The sequence below is a fragment of the Thermobia domestica genome, chromosome 5 (assembly GCF_964235325.1).
Source record: "Thermobia domestica chromosome 5, izTheDome1.hap1.1, whole genome shotgun sequence".
Lineage (NCBI taxonomy): Eukaryota > Metazoa > Arthropoda > Insecta > Zygentoma > Lepismatidae > Thermobia > Thermobia domestica.
This window is the reverse complement of record NC_137458.1, coordinates 291,750,326-291,773,966: the sequence shown is the minus strand read 5'-3', so window position 1 is coordinate 291,773,966 and position 23,641 is coordinate 291,750,326. Positions and strand designations below refer to the sequence as shown.

The 23,641-nt window shown below is 35.8% G+C and overlaps 1 protein-coding gene across 1 annotated transcript in view; it reads right to left on the bottom strand.

The window, feature by feature from the left end:
- Positions 1-13,813, bottom strand: part of LOC145686691 (uncharacterized) — a 37,686-nt gene extending 23,873 nt beyond the window's left edge. The window contains exons 1-2 of the mRNA XM_081760236.1: positions 13,509-13,813; positions 4,148-4,291 (exon numbers count right to left, since the gene is read on the bottom strand). Coding sequence (XP_081616362.1) covers positions 4,148-4,291; positions 13,509-13,637 — 273 coding nt within the window. The 5' untranslated portion in view covers positions 13,638-13,813. The remainder of the gene's footprint in view (positions 1-4,147; positions 4,292-13,508) is intronic.
- Positions 13,814-23,641: the final 9,828 nt, after the last annotated feature.

Sequence of the window (23,641 nt, the reverse complement as noted above, 5' to 3'; positions counted from 1 at the left end):
TTGAAGTAGCACCTTGTAGACTTCCCCAATACAAGCAGGATGTCGCTTCTGTCGCTGAAGTTGTAGGAACATCTTGTCTTCTTCATTATCCATCAGATTTATGGTATTTGAATATGCGATGTCAAAAAGTTCCTCAATCAATGATGAAAATGTGGCTTCATTGGTTTCCTGATTCTGGGTCTGATGATTCTTATTTTTCTTAAGTCCTTTTCACTGGAAGAAAAGATGCTCAAGTTTCTTTATCGAGTCTTGACAATGACTGACAGGGATCCTAGAACGGGACCAGAAATATTCAACTCGCTCCACTGTCTTGGTTACTGCCGTACAGATAGTTTCTTTGAGAAAATTATGACGAAACAGAAAGTGAGCAAGGACCTGCTTCACTGCTGCAATTCGAACATAATGGGCCTCTACTACATGCTTCAGTTGTCTTCAAAGGAAACGCACTCTTACAGCTGCATATTTTACAATGCATGGCTGTAAGAGTAAGTTTCCTGGTATACAATGCATAGCTGTAAGAGGAAGTTTCCTGGTATGTCACTATTAAAACGTAATATATATATTTACAGGAAGTGTTGCCAGTAGAAAATCTAAACTACAAAAATGATACATTCATTAATTAAAACACGCCAGCCATGTATGATGCATTTCTTAAACAGGCTGAATATTTAAAATTGCGAATTGAGAGTGTAGACTACAGACAGAGCCATGGTGATATCGCTGCTTTTGGGTTATCCTCCAAACAATGTGATGTAGGTTGTAATTTTTTTTTTTTTTTTTTTTTGATTATAGATATTAATTTTCCGTGGTGTTCTTTTGGGCACACACGCAGACAGGCAGAAGCGCCATACAAATGAGGATACTTATCATTATATTTATAAATTTACATATATATAAGTTTCTTAATTTATTATAATATATTGTTTATTATTTTTGTTATTTAATATTATTACCATTAACTTATACACGAAGGAGTGAATAGTTATAATAACGCTACAGAATGTCATGTACAACTTGTGTTGTTCTGCGGCAGACTCTTCAATAAACTTCAAATTTCTTGAGGTATGTCTAAATGTTAATAAATTTGATTAAAATTTCACAGAAAATTGTTTTTCATAGAAAGCAACATCTTTGAGTAATACCTTATCTTTGTGTTACTGTAATCTTTGAGTAATAACTTATAGACTGAAATAAGAGTGTACTCTCTATAGGCCCTACCAGTGACTATAATTTAATGCCAAAATATATAGAGCCATGTATCAAATTGGATCTGTATTATTGTGAGGCCTAGCTTAGTAGATAGCATTTCAAGCCTCGCTACTATACGAGGAAGAATAAAAAAATAAGGTTACAAGGCAGTTATTCCTGGAGTTTCGTCTGTTATTGAGGAATGAGGAGTGTACGGTAATTTTTACTACATGCAGTTGGCAACTGTGCAGTTTCAGCCACCCGCCACATACGGCGCTAGTTGCAAGTAAACACAAATGGTGACGCGTTTGGAAAACTGGTCTCGCAAAGTTCGCTCAGTTATTCGATTTCTGTGGCCGAAACATGTAACCGCGGCTGAAATTCACCGGCAGCTGGTACAGGCTTACGGACAGACTGTAATGTCTCATCAGCATGTCGTCATATGGTATCGAAAGTTTGCGCGCCCGCATACACCCCAGAAGACCACCACGCTGTTGCAGCAGTTTCGCTGGGACATCATCGACTACACTCTCTACAGCCCGGACCTCGCTGCAAGGGACTTTCACTTATTCCCACACTTGAAGGAGCACCTAGGAGGCCGTCGCTTCGCTTCAGACGAGGAGGTGAAACACTTCGTGACAACGTAGCTGAACACGCAAAAACAGGATTTTAATCAAGAGGGAATCTTCAAACTCATTCCCGATGCGACAAGTGCTTCAACCGATACGGAGACTATGTCAAGAAAGAAAAAAAAACGTATGTATGTACTATCTGTTGGCTGTATTGGTTATATGAAATAATAATACACATTTGACTGCAGGCTTTGTAACCTTACTTTCTGATCACTCCTCATAATATAATAATAGACTGTTATTTAAAAAAATTAAAATAGAAAACTAATGTTACGGAAATAGTGTCTTTCTTTGGAAATAATTACATAAAATTTCTAGTATTCCGTTCTACCGTTATGCCCGGTAGGTTGAAAGAGGCGTTTGATTAGAAAGAATTAATGGAATGAGAATGTGTGAGGAAACGATACATTCACTACAAACACACATGACTTTGGATCGTATCAGGGATACCTTGCTTAGAGGATATAGCATAAGACAAATATCCATTAATTTCTCCTGTACCTCAATAATCTATCTATTAAAATGCTACAATAGCAATTAAAAGCGCCTGAGCTCCAACCTATAACTTAAGCTTTCAAATCTTTCATTTACGGTTATGTGTGATTTCACGTTTAACAGAGACAAACATTTTAAGTATTTGTACTTTAAATAGTCTAAATTAGTTAACTATATCTTTTTCATATAAAGTTTATGATGTAAAATTATTGTTCAAAGCCTTTGTATTTTAATAAGCCTTCTCTAAAATCAATGCATGTAAATTGTGCTTCCATCTTTTGAGTTCTTTTAAATTATATGTTGAGGACGTTTATATGTTTGTGGTCAATCCTTTCGACAATGAGATCTCGGAAACTACAGGCTCTAGAAAGATCACGTTTTCACTGATCGATTGGAAATTTTGCGTTGATTGTCCAGTTCTATTGAATATTAATAAAAAAAAACAAAAAAAAAAATGGCCATTATTTCTTTATTACATTTTATTAGGGTACACTGGAAGCGTTGAAATTTAAAAAAAACAACAAAAAAACTAAAGCATCATATCCTATGCGTTATACATTCGAACACCACGTTGTTGCATATGTTTCAGGCGTTTGTTTCATGGCCAAATAATAATGAAAAAGGAAGAATAACCATTTCTCGAGTCTAAGATAAATTTTTATTTTTTTGTGTGTTTTGCCCAATGAACACCATATATAACTGACACTATAATTAATTGTATATGTAGTATATCTGCTTATTACATACTGCATGCAAGAAGAAAGAAAACACTGGTCATACATGAATTAGAAACTCCAACCGGAAGTAGGCTCAAATCTTGCAAACGGCGCGAGATATTGAGAAAAAATAATCGACAAAATCTCCCCGTTATGATACCCCTTGCCGATTATTATTATTATTATTATTATTATTATTATTATTATTATTATTATTATTATTATTTTATCAAGACGTCTTTCACTTCTGTCTGTAAAGGAACATATACATATGTTGTGAGAAATGAGGAGATTTATGCTCATATGCGAATGATGCACTGTGTAGAGAGCGCAGGTTCAGCTATTCTATATATTAAAATGCTAGATTTATAGAAGTTTATATGTTTGTGACCAATCCTTTCTACAGTTAAGTTATCAGGAACCATAGGCTCTAGAAAGTTGTCGTTTTCACTGATCGATTGCAAATTTTCTGTAGATTGTTCTGTTCTAAATGAATATTTAAAAAACATGACTGTTATTTCTTTATTACATTTTTTAGACCTATACTGGAAGTATTGACATTTTAAAAAAGTAAAGCACCATACCCATTTCAACAGCACACATTTGTATAAAGGGTTACTATATATCTCCGGCGTCTGTTTCATTGCCAGATGATAATGAAAAACGAAGGATAACTCATTCTTCAGTCTATGATGAATCTTTATTGTTTGGAGTGTTTTGTCCAATGAACAACATATATCGCTGACATTATAATTAATTATGTGTGTAATGTATTTGCTTATTACATACTGCATGCAAGAAGAAAGAAAACACTGATCATACATGAATTAGAAAGTCCAACCGGAAGTAGGCTCAAAACTTGAAAATGGTGCGAAATCTTAAAATAATAATCGAAAAAATCACCCTTTATGATACCTCTTGCCTTTTTTTTTTTTTTTATCAAGATGTTTTGAGGAATGAGAAGGAGATTCATGCTCATATGTGAATGATGCCCTGTGTAGACAGCGCAGGTTCAGCTAGTAAATTACGAAAATAATGATAATAAATATATCTTGAAATTTTGTCACTATGTTTACAGCACAAATGAAAATACGGGAAAACATTTTACATACTTACATATTTCTTTTCTGGTTCATAGCCGAATCGCTCTTGAAGAATCCGATTGACATTTTTACATTTTAAGCGAAAATTGTAAAACGATTCGACCCAACTCGCACATAAATTGCATACCAGCTTGGGCAATGGATCTTCTTTCGTTACCTGTTTTAGAGGGGGGAAAATAATACACAAATATTATTCACAAAATGTAACTCCTCACACCTAGAAATAACAAATGATATGCAAAGCTCCGAGAGGAAACCAAAGTATATTATTAAACAGTACAACAAAAGAAAATGTTCAGTTTTATCGTGATCAATGTTTACCTGGTATGTGATACAATATTTAGATTTTTATTTATAAACACAAACACAACAATAGCTACCATCATATAATATATTTTAAAATATTATGTACTTTGGCCACTGAGAATCTTGGAATTTTTAAAAATTACATATGTAAATCTGGGTATTTTTACCACATATGGTTACGTACTCGTACATACATAAGTACTCTTGTCGTTTCGCAAACCGAAGGTAGTATATTTACCAGCGACGTACAGAGTTGGAATTTTAAAGCTGAACTTGTACTTCAACGATATTAACACTGACTACACATGATGTAACACTTTGGAAAACTTATCACCCGTCACTTTTTCAACACATAAACCATTTCTCCAGACCACACAACATGACTATGACCTAGATCATGTGATTCACAAAAGTCAATCAGAAATGTATGTCTACACTACTTCTTCTTTGGTTGTGGTCATAACCAGTGTTGGGTAAGTTACTTGTGAAAATGTAACGCGTTACAAGTTACTTTACTTTCCCTTAAAATGTAACGCGTTACTTGCCTCAAAAAAGTAACTGTTGCCCTACTTCGAAAGTAACGCGTTACTTTTAAGTCCGAAACTTTGAATATGTAAATAATAATAATAATAATAATAATAATAATAATAATAATAATAATAATAATAATAATAATAATAATAATAATAATAAAAATAAAAACTAATTACTTCAATTTTTCGTATTATTATTATTATTGCACATTCCCATTTTCCCCAATCATCGTAAATATTTAGAACTGTAGGTTGATAATAGTAGTGTTGCTATATCCTTTCATGTGGACAGTTACTTTATTGGAAATTTGATGTGCTTCGCTGACTTCATAAACGTAATATTGCACGTTCTAAATCTCTTTATGTAGATGCAAGAACAAATTCTTACTTGACAGCTATACGAACATTTTCATATAATGTAACACTGACTAAAATGCCATACTGCGTTAGAAAAAAAAAATGACTGCTTATTATTATTCTGCTAAATTAATTATAACATTGTAATGTAAAAATAAAAATACAGAATATAGAGCACCAGTGCACTATAACTAATAAAATAACACATGAACTGGGGGTGAATCAAAACTTGCCAGTAACTCTAAAATCGATACATGCTTTTTAAAGCTAGTTGCTCTAAACTCTATAATCAACTGGACTCTAGGATACGCAAACTGAACTGAAAGAACTCCTATATTACATACCATCAACAGACTATTTTCTAGTAATATGATAGGGCTGCTCATCAAACAGTTTATTCATATTGACCCCTTACTGTATATCGTTAATTATGGCACCCTAGCTGTTCATAAATATTTCTCGCTTGACTTCAGACCAGGGATAAAAGTGAGAGGAACGCGGGTGGACGCCGTCCCCATACTTCCAGATAATATCTGTGGCGTCCCCCCACTTTCTAAAGAAATATCAATGGGCAAAGATTGGCACGCGGACGGCATGACGTCATGCGTCCTCTTACCTTTTCAGATCCACTTTTACCCCTGCTTCAGACACTTTACTTTTAAATTCTGTCCACCATCATCCTCAGCTTTTAAGAAAAGTATTCTTTCAAATATTCGAACTGTAAGATATTTTCGTTCTAGATCTTTATAAAAACAACACCAATCAAAGTAAAATAAACCACAATTGCACTTCTAGTTCACTCGCTGAATATATTGATTTGGAGCTGTCAAAACCTATGACAAAATCTTACAGTACATGTGATTTTCATGAAGTTGTACTCATCTTCCAAAAACAGCAAGTAGCACTATAATCTGTTTCTCTGTATGTTGGTAACTGACTGTCGGTCAATGACATAGTTCATGCTCTATTTCACCATTCTGAGTAACTCACTTACAAGAAAGAAACATTTGTTTCCGAAAAAATATATATACATATATTGTAATTTCTTATTCGAAATGTAACGCGAACTAGGTACGTTACTTAAAAATTTGTAACGCGTTACCGTTAGTTACTTTGGGAAAAATGTAACGCGTTACTAGGAAACGTTACTTAAAAAGTAACGCGTTACTTTCCAAGACAGGTTATAACTATTCATAAAAGAGTAAGATACTCGTCTATATGATTATAAACACTTATCTTAAAGGACAAATAATGTCAAAACAATAAAATTTTGAATTTTTGACAATTTTTTATCCAACAAAGACAACGACTCACACCCACTGAAGAAACTACAGGAGAACGTAATCAGTTCCAAATACGTATGAAAGAGAGTTAAATACCGTCTATAGGACCATAAGCATCCATCTTAGAACATGACGGATGCAGAACTAGTCTACTGCACCCTCAGAGAGAACTACAAGGGTACTTATCTGTAGGGTGGAAAAAAATCATGATTTTTTTTAAAAACTCATTTTTGTTGATTTTTTTTTTTTATTTAAATCAAATCTTTCTCCTCGTAAATTACAAGTCGCGAACTGAAGAAAAAGCATTAGGAATTAGTATTAAATGCCAATTATGCCATTTAAATGAAAGTATTAGGGTTGAATTTTGAATTAATTCTCAATTGTTAACCTCTGTTAATCCCAAACAATGTTTCTTAACCCTTTTAAATTATGGCTTAAAAAAAAAAAAAAAAAAATATGGACTTTCAGTCAAGCAGCTACATCATCATCCCTATTTATCCTTGGATCATGGTTCATACCTCATTCTCTTCAGAATAGAACAGCCTTTGAAACAGTAACATTCACATTTCTCTATCATGTCCCTGAAGCGGGAAATTTTGAGAGAGAATGGGATTTTTCTGATTTTTTTTTTTTTTTTTTTTCAAATTTTGAACTCCTCTGGACTCCCTTGTGTTAACGCACATATCTGAAAATCAACAGGGAAATACTAAGGGGTGTACTAAATGTGTGTATAAAATTTCAAGCTATCTTGAATACTAAGGGCGCGGAAAATATTTAACAATGAGCTAAGAACATCCCCACAATGCTCCAGATAACCCGCATGTAATATAAAAATTTCCTCAGACATCTCTATTTATTCTAGGGTCGTGATTTGTGCTTTATTCTCTTCAGAATAAAAAATATTTTCAATCGTACCATTCAAATGTCTCCATCGTGTATCTGGGGCGGAAAAATCACGAAAAAAGGGATTTTATGTTAAAAATATCCCTTTTTACTTTTTACCCCTCTGGACCAACCCCCTGTTTTAAGGTAGAGATCTGAAACACTGAGAAATACTAAGGGGTGCATTGAATAAATGTGCAAAATTTCAATCTTCTAGGTGCAAAAGTAAGCCCGCGAAAAATAATACCCCCCAAATACCCAAATTCTCGTATAAAACAGGATCTCAGGTAACAGTTTCCTGAAACATCGCTATTTATCCTAGGATCATGGTTCGTACGTCATTCTCTTCAGAATAAAACAGCCTTTCAAACGGTACCATTCATATGTCTCCATCTAAATCGCGGAAAAAGCTATTTTGTTAAAAATATCCTCTCTTTTTTTTTTTTTTTTACATTTTTCCCTCTGGACCCCCCTGTTTTCACGCAGAGATCTGAAAACATCTGAAAAATACTAAGGGGTGCACTGAACGAGTGTGGAAAATTTCAGTCTTTTGAATGCAAAATGTAAGCCTGCCAAAAATAATAATAATAGGCATAACAAAAAATATCTTTTTAAATTTATTATGTCATCACACACTATGTCTCGACGCAGAAAGGCGTGAAAGCATATGTAACATGTTCTACAATGCCTTCAGTCTTGAAAAAAAAAACTAAGTAAAAAGGTTTATTGGTACTTTTTCAATCGAATAATGAAGATTCGATTTTTAATAGAATGAAAATAGGTAATATAATTTAAAAGGTTAAGCATTAAGGAAAAAGTATAGCAACGTTTATCAAAATGTTACTTTTTTTACAAAACTTACTGATATTTGGTAGGGGCATATTCTTAAAAAATTGGAACTAGCTTGAGGCACGAAATACATAAATTTCGCCTAAAGTTATAAATCTTTAAAAAAAAAAAAAAAAAAAATCGGAGAGGGGATAAGACCCCTCTAAATACATCCTATTATCTGGAAACAAACAAGCAGACGCGCACGCGAAAGAATTTTCGTCTTAAATGTCGATGGTGATTTCCCCGTTGGAACAGTTAACGATTTAAAAACCCAAACCTATTGTTACGAAGAGAAGAAAGCAGTATCGCTCCGTTACCCGTTCAAAACGGGATTTTCCCTAATCTTCCTCCGCATGACACTTGTTTTCATACTATGCTGTACATACTGTACATTTGAGTCTCATTATATTATGATTATTATCTTCCATAATCGAAATAACAAAACAGAAACGGGATTTTACTTATTTTCATTTTAAATTAATTTATTTCGGAATTTGGTTTAAATCAACGATTTTTATTTTAAAAATCAAGTGATTTACATCTTGATTGAAATCGTGATTTAAATCAGACTGGTTTAAATCAATCCACCCTGCTTACCTGGTCCTCAATATCCATAAGAATGATGTACTCCTCTATAAAACCAAAAACACACATCTAGAAGGACAATAAAGTTAATTTTTAAAATAATTTTTTACCCTACCAAGGGAACGAGCTACGACCCGCAAAGTTTCAGAGGTATATATTTAAGACCTATATATCCCTCCAAAACTTTTCAGTTTCTCAAAATTTCCAAATTTAAGGGTCATACCACGTGATCAGTCAATGGATGGAGGTATGACCCACTTTCCGACATTTTCAACCAATCAGGGAAAAGTGTCACGCACGGGATGGAGTACTACTCCATATATCAAGTTGTACACTTCCAGGTACTTGATGAAATAGTTAGGCAGCAAGGACAACAGTTCGGATATGGTGAGTATCATAACTCAGCTGCTGGCAACATTTGCAATGCCATTTTGCCAAGTATATTAAACTCAAGAAATGAAGAAATACCAAGAATGTCTTTGTAAAACTGTCTAAGCAAAACCAAGAACATAGAAAACTGAATTCCAGTAAATTCATTTTCACATGAAAAAATAATTATAGCTGTTCAGGCCAATTTCCCTTGCCTCTTTTTACTCATACAAAGTTAAGAACCGTATTATGATGTTCACTCCTTCCTGGTTTTTTTCTTGAAAAAGGTAGTAATTAATGGATACTTTCATTTTTCTACTCTTCTCTGAATTTTATCAGCTTTTTGTTTCTTTTCATCAGCTTCTTTCTTCATCTTTGTGGCACTGTAAAGCATTACTTGATCTATATAGGTTTCAACAAGATCCTTCTTCTTAATGGCCTATCTCAATCGTTCATTCGGTTCCTTCAATTACCTATCAGATGTTTTTCTCTTCTCTTCTTCTTTATCCCTTAGACGTTTTAAAGTACATTCTTTTTCTTCAATTGTTCCTTTCTCAAGTTTTTTTTTTTTTTTTTTTTTTTAAATTCTTCTCCAACTGCCCGTTGTTTTCCCTTTGCTTCCATTTCTTGTTGCTGCTGTTGTTCATTCAATTTCCTCTACTGCTCAACGAACTCTCTAATTCTTGTAAGAAGTATGAGCCAGATTTCAAAGCTATTTGGATATACAGAAGATATGCCTTTCCATCATACATCTCATATAGAGCTCCCTTAACCCCTTAAATGTGTAATTACGTGGAATGAGTCGAACCGCAAAATCAGCATTTTTCTTTATAATATATATATATATATATATATATATATATATATAAACCTTTAAAGTATAACATATATATGATTTAATTGTATGACATTTAGTTGTAATTGCAATGTTCTGCAATGTTATTACTTACACAAATTTGGCCTAACCTGTCCTAAAAGTTAGGTTAGGTTAGTCTAACAAGCAAACAATACAGTACAAAAGTTGTATACAAGTTGCTGGTACATCTCGTTCGGAAATGTGGTTTATCACATTTTTCTCTCTGTATGGTAAATCTTGAAACATGGCGCTGCACATAAAGCTACATCACAAATGTCACACATGTTCACAGTCTCTTTCCTTATTTGTTTCCCTTTGTCATCCTTTTGTATCGCACAAAGAGCACATCTTCTGTGTATGTGTCGCTTCGTAGCCGAAGTTGATGTGCACGATGGAAAGTGCCTCCCTGACAGTCGAGTAGGACACACTGCTGTGGATGGTCTGCCTACAGCTGCACTGGAATATGCTGAAAGTAATCTGCTAACAAGTTCAATTCTAAGTTGTAGTTGTAACATAGATCCACCCATTTTGCTGTAAATCACAAAGGCATTGAAAATGGTGTAATCCAGAAGCTGACGAAACTGTTCTTGGTAATACCTTTTCATTTGCTTTCGTGCAATAGAATAGGGTTGTAAAGACTGATCTCTCCTGTCAACACCCCCATTCCTTTTGAATATTCAATACAAACTCGTGGTTTTACATGCTTCTCAAAGTGATCTCCATGGAATCATCATGGATAGTGCTGATCATGCTTACATTTTTTTTGTCCATCCTATTGAGCAACATAACTTTTCCTTTCCGTGCAGCCACAGATTTTTTTTTTTTGGTAATTATTTCCTTTGGAAGATCTTTTCTGGAATCGCGCATAGTTCCCACAGCATCCTTTTTATGATCTACCAGAAATTCAAACAAAGGCAAAGATGTGTAATAATTATCAACATACAGAAAGAACCCTTGGTTCAACAACTCTTCCATCAAGAGCAGAACAATGTGTGGCAGGTTTGTCTAAATGTTCAATGTTAGAGCTAGCAATAATGTTTTTCTTACTAGTGGTTTCTCCTGTGTATACAATAATGTTTCATATGTAATCTAACTTTGATTCACAAAGTTCATACGATTTTATGTCAAATCGCGCTCTCTGGATTGGAATGTATGTCTTCCAAGATAGACGACCCTTCCATAAAAGCCGAGATTCATCAACTACAATACATTCGTCTGGCACATAAAACGTCTTGGATTTTTCAAGAAGATCTGTCAATACAGGCAAGATTTTTCTCAGACGAGGATTAGAGTCATTTTCACTTGGTGCTTCATTGTTACTCAGTCAGTAAAAGAAAGCGTTTCTGTGACATGATTTTACCAAACACTGGTGTTTCAAGGGCTTTATTTCGTGAAAAATACTCTGATTTGTTGGTTTTCCCATTATACCTTGCAAAATAAGTAAACCGAAAAATGCTTTCAATTCATTTACTGTTGTATCCACCCAAGCCTTACCGCGAGATCTAGGCTTCATTTTTCCTGAGGACTGTTTTTGGCCAATCTTCTGCCGAGCATATCGATTTGTTTCCTCAACAATGAGTTCACATAATTCATTGTCAAAAAAAAAATCTCAAAAATGCACAATAGGTCACTACAATCATATACCTGCACTTTCACGCCAGCATTCCCTTGAACACAAATCGGGGTCTATCTCAGACAACATCCGACCACCTATCATTGTTACTATCATCATGGAAGGACTCTGTAGACTTATTGGAAATACTGAGTTCCAAGCTAAGGTCATCATCATCATCCAGAGACTCATTACAGTCACTATCCTCACTTCTAAGCAGAATCTCAGCTATTCCTTCATCAGAGAGACGTCCAGAACTTCTGTTACAAGATGCCATTCAACTCCGAATACAAATTGCCAGATCATATGAAAAAGTTGCCACGAAAAAATATTCTAAAATGTTCAACCAAAGTTTCACACGGTAAAGAAATGCATTAGCGTCTTTAGACAGGATCCTTAATTTACAGGAGTAGCACAAACAAAACTTGCGTCTTTAGACGGGTTAAAATACAAACTATACATATCGTGTAGCGTCTTAAGACGGGTCACCCACTTAAGGGCTTAATATGTAAATGAGCAATGAAAATCCTCTCTAACATGTCAGCCCTATCAGGGGCCATAACAGGTAGGGAGTTTGAAAATCCTCTTTCAACTTTAGCTGAGCCATGTGAAAGTGAGAGGACTGCTTTTAACACCGCTGGAAATTCATGCTCTCCTAAAATGTTAGTCTTTGGGAAAAAACTGGTTCTAACAAACATCTATTCTATTTTCAATAGTTGCAATCTCATCGTCTTGTAACAATAGTCTCCACTCATCCGCAAGTGTCTTTTAAAACTAGAAAATTTCTGTTTAACCTTCCGAAGAGTCTAAAATACTTCACTGACGAGTTTGCACCCCTGCATATAGGGCTACATACGCCTTCCGGATGTGTGGCATAAGAACTATAGTGTAAGAAACACAAAGCAACCTAAGCTAAAAGTACGAATGCCATCTAACAGTCAGAGCAGGGCTTGCGTGTCTGAAGTAGGCGCGTCACCGAAGGGGGGTTGGAGGATGAGCGAGGGTAGAGAAAAAAAAAATGTAATGGTTTCATACTACTAACGCGCCACTTCTAAAGACAAAATACAGGTTGCGTGCACTCTGCAGAAATATACCACCAGTGGAAAATATCATTGAATAGTCATCGTTCATACGCACTCCTTTCATCCGTCGTAAAGCACTTGCAGTGAATTTACACTAGTAACCCTACACCTGTAAATCCAAAATACAGCTATATTATTTTGTATTTAATTCTGTCACCTGCAGAATCTTGTTCCTTGTAAACATGTCTCATCATGCAAAGTATTGAATTTTACCTGTAAATCTTCCAAAATATGGTGCGCCAAAACCATACCAGCACCGTATTTATACGTACGTAAATCGTTAAAGAGTTATAACTTTTGAACAACTATTTCTGGTGCCCCCTTCAACTTCACTTATACTGAAAGGGGTGATGGGGTTAATTCTAATTGCGGGGAACCAATACAAACCATAAAGGTAAATATGGACTCAACAACCGAGTACCTTGTTTTTGTCTAAATTGTCATAAAGGTAGAAAGGAACGAGTCTTGCACGGCGTCTAACCCCTTTGCTCGCTCTGCTATATTTTGTAAATTAAGTAATTCTGGATTCATGTAATAAGAATTTATTCCGGGTGTTGCTATGTCGCTTAATGCAGATATTTTGGATGGCAATAAGGATACATACGTATTTATAATTTTACAGTATTTTTTTAGAGTAGTCTACTTGAACTTAACCTGCACATTAAATAATATACTTACCACAATATCGAGGGTGTCCGATATCCAATTAACTAAATTACTATTCGCGTCGTCAAAAATGTTCTTATAATTCCCATCTTCAGCAATACATAACCGACATACGTCATTATTTTTCATAATAGATTCCATTCTAGTACTCTTAAAATAAATTAAATGCAACAAATCATACTAGAATAAGCATAAATTGTATCAAATTAGGTCATATTTCGATCCAATACACATTTGTAACCCACATTAAAAGTACGCATTCCACCCTTCATTGCTGTTTACAAACACTGTAATTATTGTCTATCTTCTTCTTCTTCTGGAGGTGTGAAAAAGAAAAAGATGAAGAATCGAGGATGCTAATAATTTTACATTTTTTTTTTTTTTTTTTTTTTAAGTAGTGTAATTTGACAATAGAGCAGCCATGCTCAATAGTCAGCCCTCGGGCTGTTCCTGGCTCACTGTGCACTTTAAATTCGTTACTGAAAATGAACTCCTTACGTAAATCTCTTAAACTGAGCTGAAAATTTTTCTTGGATAACTGATGTCCGCCTCGTAAATATTCTCCACGTTGAAACATTCAGTGTAGAGTGTACCCAGTAGCGGCGCTTGACGCGTAATATTAGGGGGGAAGCGAGAGACAAGAAAAATTTGGGGAGGCGAGGCAACCACACTTGTTTTGCACGATATTATTATTATCGGTTGTACATATTGGGCCTTATGCAGAGTCGTTCAGACACGTGATTAGTGCCATACTAAAGAAATCGATTAACATGTTTCCTGTAGTAGTCAGGCCTTTAGAATGACGCTAATTATGTGTCAAAACGACTCTGCATAAGGTGGATTATTATTATTTACCGGTTGTATGTAGAAAAATGGGGCGAGAAAAATATTAGGATGGCGGTCGTTTCTCCTCGCCGCCACTGAGTGTACCACCGAACATTGGCAGACCGCTCAAGTGTTCCACTAAAATGATAAATAACTAGATTTTTCTGCTTTTCTTTAGTGAGTAAATATTTTGGTTACCGTTACGACAGTTTTTATGTTCCTGTGATAATAGTGTACGACGAACGATTTTATAAATTGAATATGGCTATTCAATTTTTGTGAAAATGCTATACATTGTGTCGTAGGCCCTCTAATGGGGCGTTTACACAGTCGATTTGCGTTCGATTCAGTTGAATTGACGTCACTTTCAACTTAATCGACCGTGTAAACGGGACTTCAACTTAATCGCTTGTTGATCAAAGGCGACTAATCGACTGGCAACTGAATTGAAAGACGTTCTATTTTCTGTGGTTGAAATAATTGAACACATCCATCGATCTGATTCGGCCTAGTTGCTTCGATTTAGTGGCAAATGCAGCGAGTCGATTTAGTAGTGCGACTAAATCGACCAAGTGTAAACGCCCCATAAGCTAGTAAGTCCTCTGTGGATGGCACCTCTCTGTTCCAATTTTCACATGCCCTAAGTAGAGTATAATTTTACAGTGTTTTTTAATATGCGAAATAAAGCTGAGCGTGGTAAGTATAGATAACAGGCATGAATGACGGGTGGAGAGAAAGAAAAAATTACAGAATCCACATTGAAAGGTCCAGTCCCAACTAATTTATGAAAAACAGATAGGAAAACGAGGCGAGATTGCTATTAAAAAGGATAGGAGAAAATGAGATTATTAATTGTTGCAGCATCTAGGACACAATTACAGAGAGGAGTGGTGCGCTTGCAAAGAAGAAATAATTGTTGAGGAGTAGAAAGGATGCGAAGTCGGTTCGGAGGAGGAAATGGAAGAAAGAGGTGGAAATATGATGAAGAAAGGAGAGTGATATTATGGTAGCAGTACCAATGCACCGTAGAATAAGAAATATTATAAGCGGTCCAGCGATGAAAATGAATAGAATTAAGGAGCGGAAACATAGGCGAGACGGAAAGTGTAATGGGAATGCCATGAAAGGCTCCTTGGCGTGCATCTGGTTCGCCAACGCAGTTGCCAAGGATACTGACATGACCATTGGCCCAAATTAAGCAGGGAGTAAGTTTGAGGGAAGTACAACGATAAAGAAAGAGACGGATTTCAGAGAGAAGCCAGGAGGATTTCGAAGTACAGAGAGATGATTGTAAGGATTGGAGCAGAAATTTAGATGCAGATAGCCCGATATTGATACCGGAGGGAGTGAAGAAGAGTCGCAAAAAGAACATATACTTCAGTAAGAAAGGTGAAGAAGTAACTGGGCAATTTAAAGTTGAAATATTGACGAACAAAGAAATCATAAAGGGCAGGACCAAAATGAAGCCCTGACCAGAGCCATTGCAGAATAAACAGACTATGTGCGGAGGGAGAAGAGGAAGAGAAAATGAGAAATTATGCTAGTATAGTACGTCCGCTATCCTGGTATACAGTTGCTGTCCGATGCCGACACACCGCGGGTGGTGTAGGATGTCACCAAACTCAGTATGGGGTCTTATTTATGGCTGGTCGAAGAAAAGTTAGTGAGGGTGACAGATCTGTTGTTGCCACATTTTCTCTTTTGTGTTACTTCTAGAGGTCTTATTCTTTTTTCTTTTTTTTAAAAAAAAAAAAACTACATTAAAACATAATACCTAAGAATTTTCTGTACGAGGAAACGGTTGCAAAACTGCTAATATATAGAGAAGTGGTTAGCGATTGATAATAATTATTATTATCCACATTTAAGTATTACGTTTGTCCTACAAATTCTCTAAGTATTTTTTAAATTAGCACATATGATTCTTTTATTAACTAGTGAATCCGTAATGACTTTAAGAAACAAGCAATTGGAATTGTGCAGACCAGGAAATAAAGCTTCATAATTATAACAAAAGCACAATAACATGAATTCACGCATATGTTCATTTCTAAGTTATATTACAGCCAAAAAACTGGAACTTTTTTATTTTATATTTTTTTCACTAGTTCCTAGAGTTTTTCTTAGTGTTGCTTTAATTCTACATCTTTCCTACACGGCTAATTAAGCGTAATTTATTGTTAGGATATATAGTATTAGACTAGTGTTGCTCCCGAGATGAGAAATATCTTTTAAATTCGAGACGACATTAGAAAAATGACCATTCTCGTCTCATTTTCGAGACTAGAATCGAGAGGAGACGATAAATTCCACGAGTCTGGCGGGCAACTCTAGTTTATCCCAGTCTTACTTCTCAAACTTTGTTTTATTGATACATGAATTATAACATAAAATCATAAGTTGATAGAATGATTGTACGAACACAGCGTAGAACATTTATCATTTTTATAAAGATAAGCAAAAAAAAAAAAAAAATGAAATGAAATCTTTAAGTTTTACGTTCCACGGTTATGCCGGTTAAGCTAAAGGAGACGGTGATTATTAGAAATGAATGAAATGGTGGAATGAAGAAAGTGGGAGGAAACGGGAGAACCCCGAGGAAACCCACGCACACGGTGTTTGTCCACCACAAAGTCCACACGGCGCGAGCTGGGATTGAACCAAGGACCCCAAGCACCGGAGGTGAACGCTCTACCACTGAGCCACCGCGCCCCCAAAAGATACACAAGTCTTACGCCATATACTCCAATGATAAATATGGTTTGAGTGTTATATCATTCTCTTCGTGAACCTCTCGTTACGCTTAAGGATTCTGGTAACTTCCAGATGAAATTAAGACAAGTAAATGTTGTTTCACAGTTGAAACTATGTAATACTTCCAAACAATCCGAATACAATACTTAAAACTTCGAAGTAGTCGGCTACATCTACAACTACTGGATGTGATAGAGGAATAATATCAAAGAAAGAACCTGTTCCTGAGTCCATATATATAAAATATTTCTCGCTATTCCTTACTGTTTTTGTTCTGTGCCGAAATGTTGAAACCAAAGATCGTTAATTTGGATCATTTCCAGTTTGAATAGAAGATTAAGGGAGGGTATAGAATCTATTCTTGGGACGCTGAATAGATTGCATAAGAAGTGCTTCTCAATATCATTTCCAGTTTTTGCTCTATGAAAATCAGTATTGAAACCAGAAGTACTATAGATTGAACTACTTCCGGTTTCGATAAAAAATGAAATCTGTTAGTTTTACGTCCCACGGTTATGCCGGTTAGGCTAAAGGAGACGGTGATGATGAGTGATGAATGAAATGGTGGAATGAAGAAAGTGGGAGGAAACCGGAGAACCCCGAGAAAACCCACGCACACGGTGTTTGTCCACCACAAAGTACCGGTTTCGATAGAGTGTTGCAGATGAATCGATTGCAGAAAAATGTTCCTCGCTGTCTACTACTATTTTTGTTCTATACGATAAATATTTAAACTCGAAATGATTATTTTAATTACTTCTGGTTTGAATAGAGGGTTAATGAAGAAGACAGGACCTGTATAGCATAGTTTGAAAATCTAAAAAATCAGGTCATAAAATTTTGTATGTGATTTTACAAAATGAAACGAAAACGAGGACATCTTTTTCGATAATCGAAACTAGATCAAAAAAAAAAAAATCTTCGAGAAGAGAGACGAGATGTGACTTACAAAATTTAGACAAGGAAACCCTATTTCTCGTGTCGACTCGTGAACATCACTATATCAGACATATTTCTTATTATATTGGTAATAGTATTCGAACTGTGTTACACGATAGGCTTCAGTGTTTATCAAAATTGGAGAGTGCGTGTATTACAGTACATTCCTTAGGTTTTGCTGCAGTCAATAGTTACTATTTATATAACGCTTGTATTCTATTGCTATAGTATTTAATCACTGTTCAAAGGAGACGTTTATGCTTATTCTGTTACATTGCTCTAGTTTCCAGAAAAATGTTTACTTTATCTGAGTTACGGGAAAGTAAAAGAAAAGTGTGTTGTGATTTTTTAAAATAAAATGACCGAAAAAAAGGGAAAAAAGGAAGATGGAAAAATAGAGACCATCCATCCCTTTCTTGACAATTTGAACAGACATAAGGCAACGTCGTACAAGCATTGATGGATCGGTTTTGCCAGCGGGAGGTTGCCCACTGACGTTATTTGAGTGCTGTTTTGCGCTTTTTGGGGGAAAGGAACCATGCCTTTGAGTTTCTGAAACTGTATAAGAGGATAGTGAACAGAGTATATGAGGCGTAGGTGGAAAGACACGAAGAGGGGTAGAACGGGAAATGATAGAATGGGATTGAAAAAACAGAATAGGATGGATAGCATGTAGGAGTATAGGTACGATGAATATGTGTAGATGTGGAGATAACTGGAGCTAATTTGTGTATATGAAAGGGAGAGAAGCAGTGTATGGGGAGCGTTTACGAGCGGTATGAAGGTGATGAAGCAAGTGAGTTTATGGAGAAGAGAGGAATGGGTAAATTAGAAACATTGGACACAGAATTTATCCGAGAGGTATTTAAGATAAATAGTTAAGGGCGGGGGCCCCGAGTTTCAGTAAAAAGTGGTTTCGACAGAAATGGAATATTAAAATTATAGGAAGCGTGAAAAACCTTGGAAGAAGGGAATAGAAGAAAACCACCAAACGTTAAAATAAATAAATAAACCTTTTTATATAACAGGAGAAAACGGAAATCAGTGGACCAGGTGGAAGTGGAGATAGAGGTATTAAACGGAAGAAACAAAAGATTTTTGATGAAACAGTTGATAGGATAATGAGGGGTCCAACGGATGGATGGCGTGGGAAGTGTAATGCCGGTAAAGGTAACGGAGGGGGTTCGTTTACGGGTAAAGACAAGAATTTTTTTTGTTCTAATTTATGCCTAAGTAATGGTGAGAATACCAGGTGGAAAAGGTAGTGATGGCAGATATAAATTGGGATATGAAGGGTTGAGGGGCAGAAGAGAGGATATAAAAGGTCAAATCGTCGCAATGAGAGAGGGCACCAATGGCGCAGGGGCGGATCCAGGGGGGCGATCGTTCCCCAGAATAGGGAACTTTGTTATTTTATATATAAAAAAACCCATCCCAAAGTTTGGAGCCCTTAAAAGTAGCAGTATGACAACCCACCGCTCCCCAGAAGTCTGACCTGGATCCGCTCCTGCAATGGTGTGACCGGTTTGATGGATGATAGGAGCCAGAAATAGGTTGAATAAAAAATGGGATAAGACGGAGCCTTGGGGAAGGTCTAGGGATGTGGTATGTCTGGAAAAGAGTTCGGAACCAAGGCGAATATGCAAGGTATGCTGGACAAGAAAGTTGTATATGATGCGTAGAAATTTAGAAGGGATGCTTTGTTGCCAGAGGCTGTTAATAAGTTCATAGAGAGGAACGGAGTCATAAGCATGAGAGAAGTTGATGAAGGCAGTAAAAACATATTGAGTGCTGGAGAAAGCTAACAATGTCAGGAATAAGGAAAAGGCAGTTATACAGTGTAATCTTTGTAGAGAATCAAAGAAAGCTTCAACAAGGCCATTTAATACCTCAAATTTACACGTTCAATTTAATATTATTCAAGACACTTGAACGAAAGTCTGGATTGAACTTCAAAACAATTTTTACACGATCATAGAGGTATTGAGTGTTTTATATACTTGTTGATAGGTGGCAGCCCAAAACATGTGACCGAAACTATGAAAACAAATGAAATCGAAACTGCGTAATGATTTAATGCACACCTGCGCATGAATACCTATATTATTAGCAACTTTCTGCAGGTATTTGGAATTTAATAGATATAGTAAATCATTTAGAAAACAGGTCAATTAATTTTGTAGTAACACCATCGAATTATCATTAACATTTTGGGGTTAGGTTAGCTTACGTTAAAAGAGTAACGCGCTGTTTAGGTATAAAATCGTTCCCTGTACTAAGCTTTTCAAAAATCTAATTCTTCATATGGCATATGATGACTGAATCATTCAAGAAAAATCGAACTATTTCCCAAAATTGTATCATAAGGAAATGAATGCCTTTTGATGTATTTTATGATATGTCATCGAAGACTATTTAAAGAAAAGGCTCAAAAGAAAAAAAAAAAAAAAAACGAAGCAATATTTTTTCAAACTGGACTAACCGCCCATATCTGCATCACACTCTTCACAAACCTATCCTATATTTGGTACTGGGTAAGAATAACCCGTCAAACAAATTAGTAATTTTACTGTTAAAATGTGTGAGTGCTTATGAAAGAGCATTGTTTGGATAATAATTTCCACTATCGGAACATGCTTGAATAATGTAGGAAACCAGTATTTATATTTAGAAGTTTAATGTTACTAGTATCGAATCATTACAAGGGCTACAGTTGAATTCAAATGAGTGAATTCTTATTTATGTCTTATTCTTATGTTTCATGCACTGTAACCTCCGTCGATGACGCGCCTGCTCCCTACGGACGTATTCTCACGTGGGCACCTTATTCGCTCTGCCCTGCCGCTGTTACATAGCAATCTCGTTTTAGTATTTTTGTTTAGCACTTTCGTATATGTGGCATACGTTTGGATGCGCATTTGTACTTTACAGGAAAGCATTTAGAAAATGAATCTGCACATATAAAAGAAACTCAGCAAAAGAAATAACTTCTGAAATACTACATGTGAATTTAGTGATAATTGCGTTTATTATAGTAGGGTAACAACCATATCCAGGGTGTTTCAGTTTGTGGAGATATTATCACTCTGTACGTAATTATTTGTTATTATCCCAGATTAATAACAGTACATAACGTCTTATTAAAGCAAGGAAGGTCATACATATATTAGATAGATAGATATTATTTTATGGATTCTTATTTCTTAATCTCCGCCCGATATTCCGTTAAATTCTCATATTAATATTTAAACGTATCATTGCCTTAAAATGTAACCATAGTTATGGGCTTGCAAGCACTATAACTACATAAAAAGTGTATGTTATCAACAAAAATAGTAACAGTATTTTCCAGCGCGGATATTTGCTTTTGTCTATTATTATAATGTAAACTTTGAATATCAGATAATTATGGGAAAGAGTAATAAAAAGATATTTATACAACAATTCAAGAACTTACGCTATGCCTCGCGATGCCATCATAATTGTTTTGTATTTTCGTGAAATCAACTCGGGCGCTGATTGGCTATTGAATGCTCTTGATTTGGATTGTTTAGAACGGGACAGAAACAAAATCTCTTGAAGAATACTATTGAATTCAAGACAAAGATGACGTCAGTGCTGACGTCTTTTTCATCAAATACTCTTGAGTGTTTTTGAACAAGTCTTGTTCCAGCTTTCTTTGACCGTCTATAAACAGCATTAGAAACGCTGCAAACACATTAATGTTTAAAACATAAACGGTGATGTTCGGACAACCATTGGATACTTTATTTAAGATGTTGAGAGACCTCCAGGAGACATGAGGAGATAGCAATTGTGCGATAATGATAAGCGATTCCGGATTGTTTAGTAGGTTCGAGAATGGAGAGTGTGAGGTAGTCCTTCCATGGAAGAAATCCATTCAGAGGACCAAACGGAATTATAGAAGGAGAATAAGAACTGTAGGTACAAGGAAAGAAGATTTTGAAGATGGCGGTAGCTGATACCGTCTTTACCGGGAGAAGATTGGGCTAAGTAAGATCGGGAGCGATAGCGGCTTCATGAGGACGGGCAGGCCAGTGGGAGTGCCCGTATTGAGGGGAGTACAAGGTAAGTTGGGGAGTAAGCGATAAAGGGCGGATCCAGTAGGGCTAAAAAAAGATCCCCAGAACGGGTGGTTAGTTAACGTCGCCACTTAAAATCCCGGGTGGAGAGAGGAAACTAAAGAGATATTGCAAAGATGATCAGGTAGGTGAACGTGAGGGGGAATATAAGGATTAACCAAGGTGAGAGTATGAATAGTAACCATTTGACATTAAACGTTTGGATATTGGATGGAAAGGGGATAAAGAACGTAAGGAAGTGATTTATGGAGGCCGTGGGAGACTACCCTTCGACCGTCAGGGCGGACATCATATCGTGATAGGAGGGGATGTGGAAGCGATAGGTATCAGAAAGCCAAGTTTCCTAAAGGAGGAGAAAAGATGGGCGAAACAAGGAAATTAGGTTGTGTAAAGCATGAAGTTTGATGCAGAATCTCTTCATATTCCATTGTAGAAGAACGCAAAAGAGTCTGAAGACGTTAAAGTGAATGTGATTGTAAGAGTTTGAGGATCGTGATGTATTATTGGAAGTCGGGGGGAGAAATTTTATGTTAAGATTTCTCTAACGGGGTGAGAATGACAGAAGTAGCTGAAAAAGGGTAGGGCGGAGAGTTAGCCGGGGGAGACGGAGGGTAAAAAGAGTTAACAGTGCTTGGGAGAGGAAAAATGCTAAAGAGAATCGGGGATCGATTGGGCGGGAGCAGGAGAAATTAGTGGCGGCTAATGTTAGTGTTGCAGCGTTGCGCAACGACCAAAGTATTTCAAGAAAAAAATATTATTAGCAATAGTAGTAAAGAACAGAAAAAAATAATTTCCAATACTCCCATATATACTTTAAATAACATTTTTTACTTCTATAACTGTAAAATCCATTCATCTGTTTTAGAAACCGACAAACAATCCATTAGTCTCCCTACCATTACAGAGCCATATTGGGTTGCAGCGAGTATACAACGACCAGATTTCTACAGCGCGGCAGTTGGAGCAATGTTAAGTCTCCTTTCTCCTATCTCAGAAGTTAAAGGCTATGGTCGTTGCGGTGCTTTTCCAACGCGGCACAGTTTCTAGTGAGCGAGGTTTTTCGCGGTAAATAAGGGTTGTAAATTTTATTTCATTACCAATTTACAAATGTAATTTATTTTTATGCATTCATGTTTTTAAATTACGGGACTATGCTGAAGCGAAACAATATAATGACAATTTAAAAAAAAACTGATTGCAGAATTACAAAATAAGAAAGAAAATGTGTAATAAAGCAAAAAAAAAAAAAAAAAAAAACAAAGTAAATCCGCATTTAGAAGTTAATTTTTAGCTTATATAGATAATGAAGGCTTCTTGTAATTTGTGAACCAAATATTAATAAGTCAATATATAGAATGCCCTCTGTGGATAGTATTTTAGCATATAAGGGCATACATATTTCTTTTTTAAAATAAATGTATTTTATACTCTTGATTACTTTCCACATAAAAGTGTATGATGGGAAACGCACATTGAATTTGGGACTAGTTAGCAATGCTCAGGGGCGCAGCTACGTGGGGACCC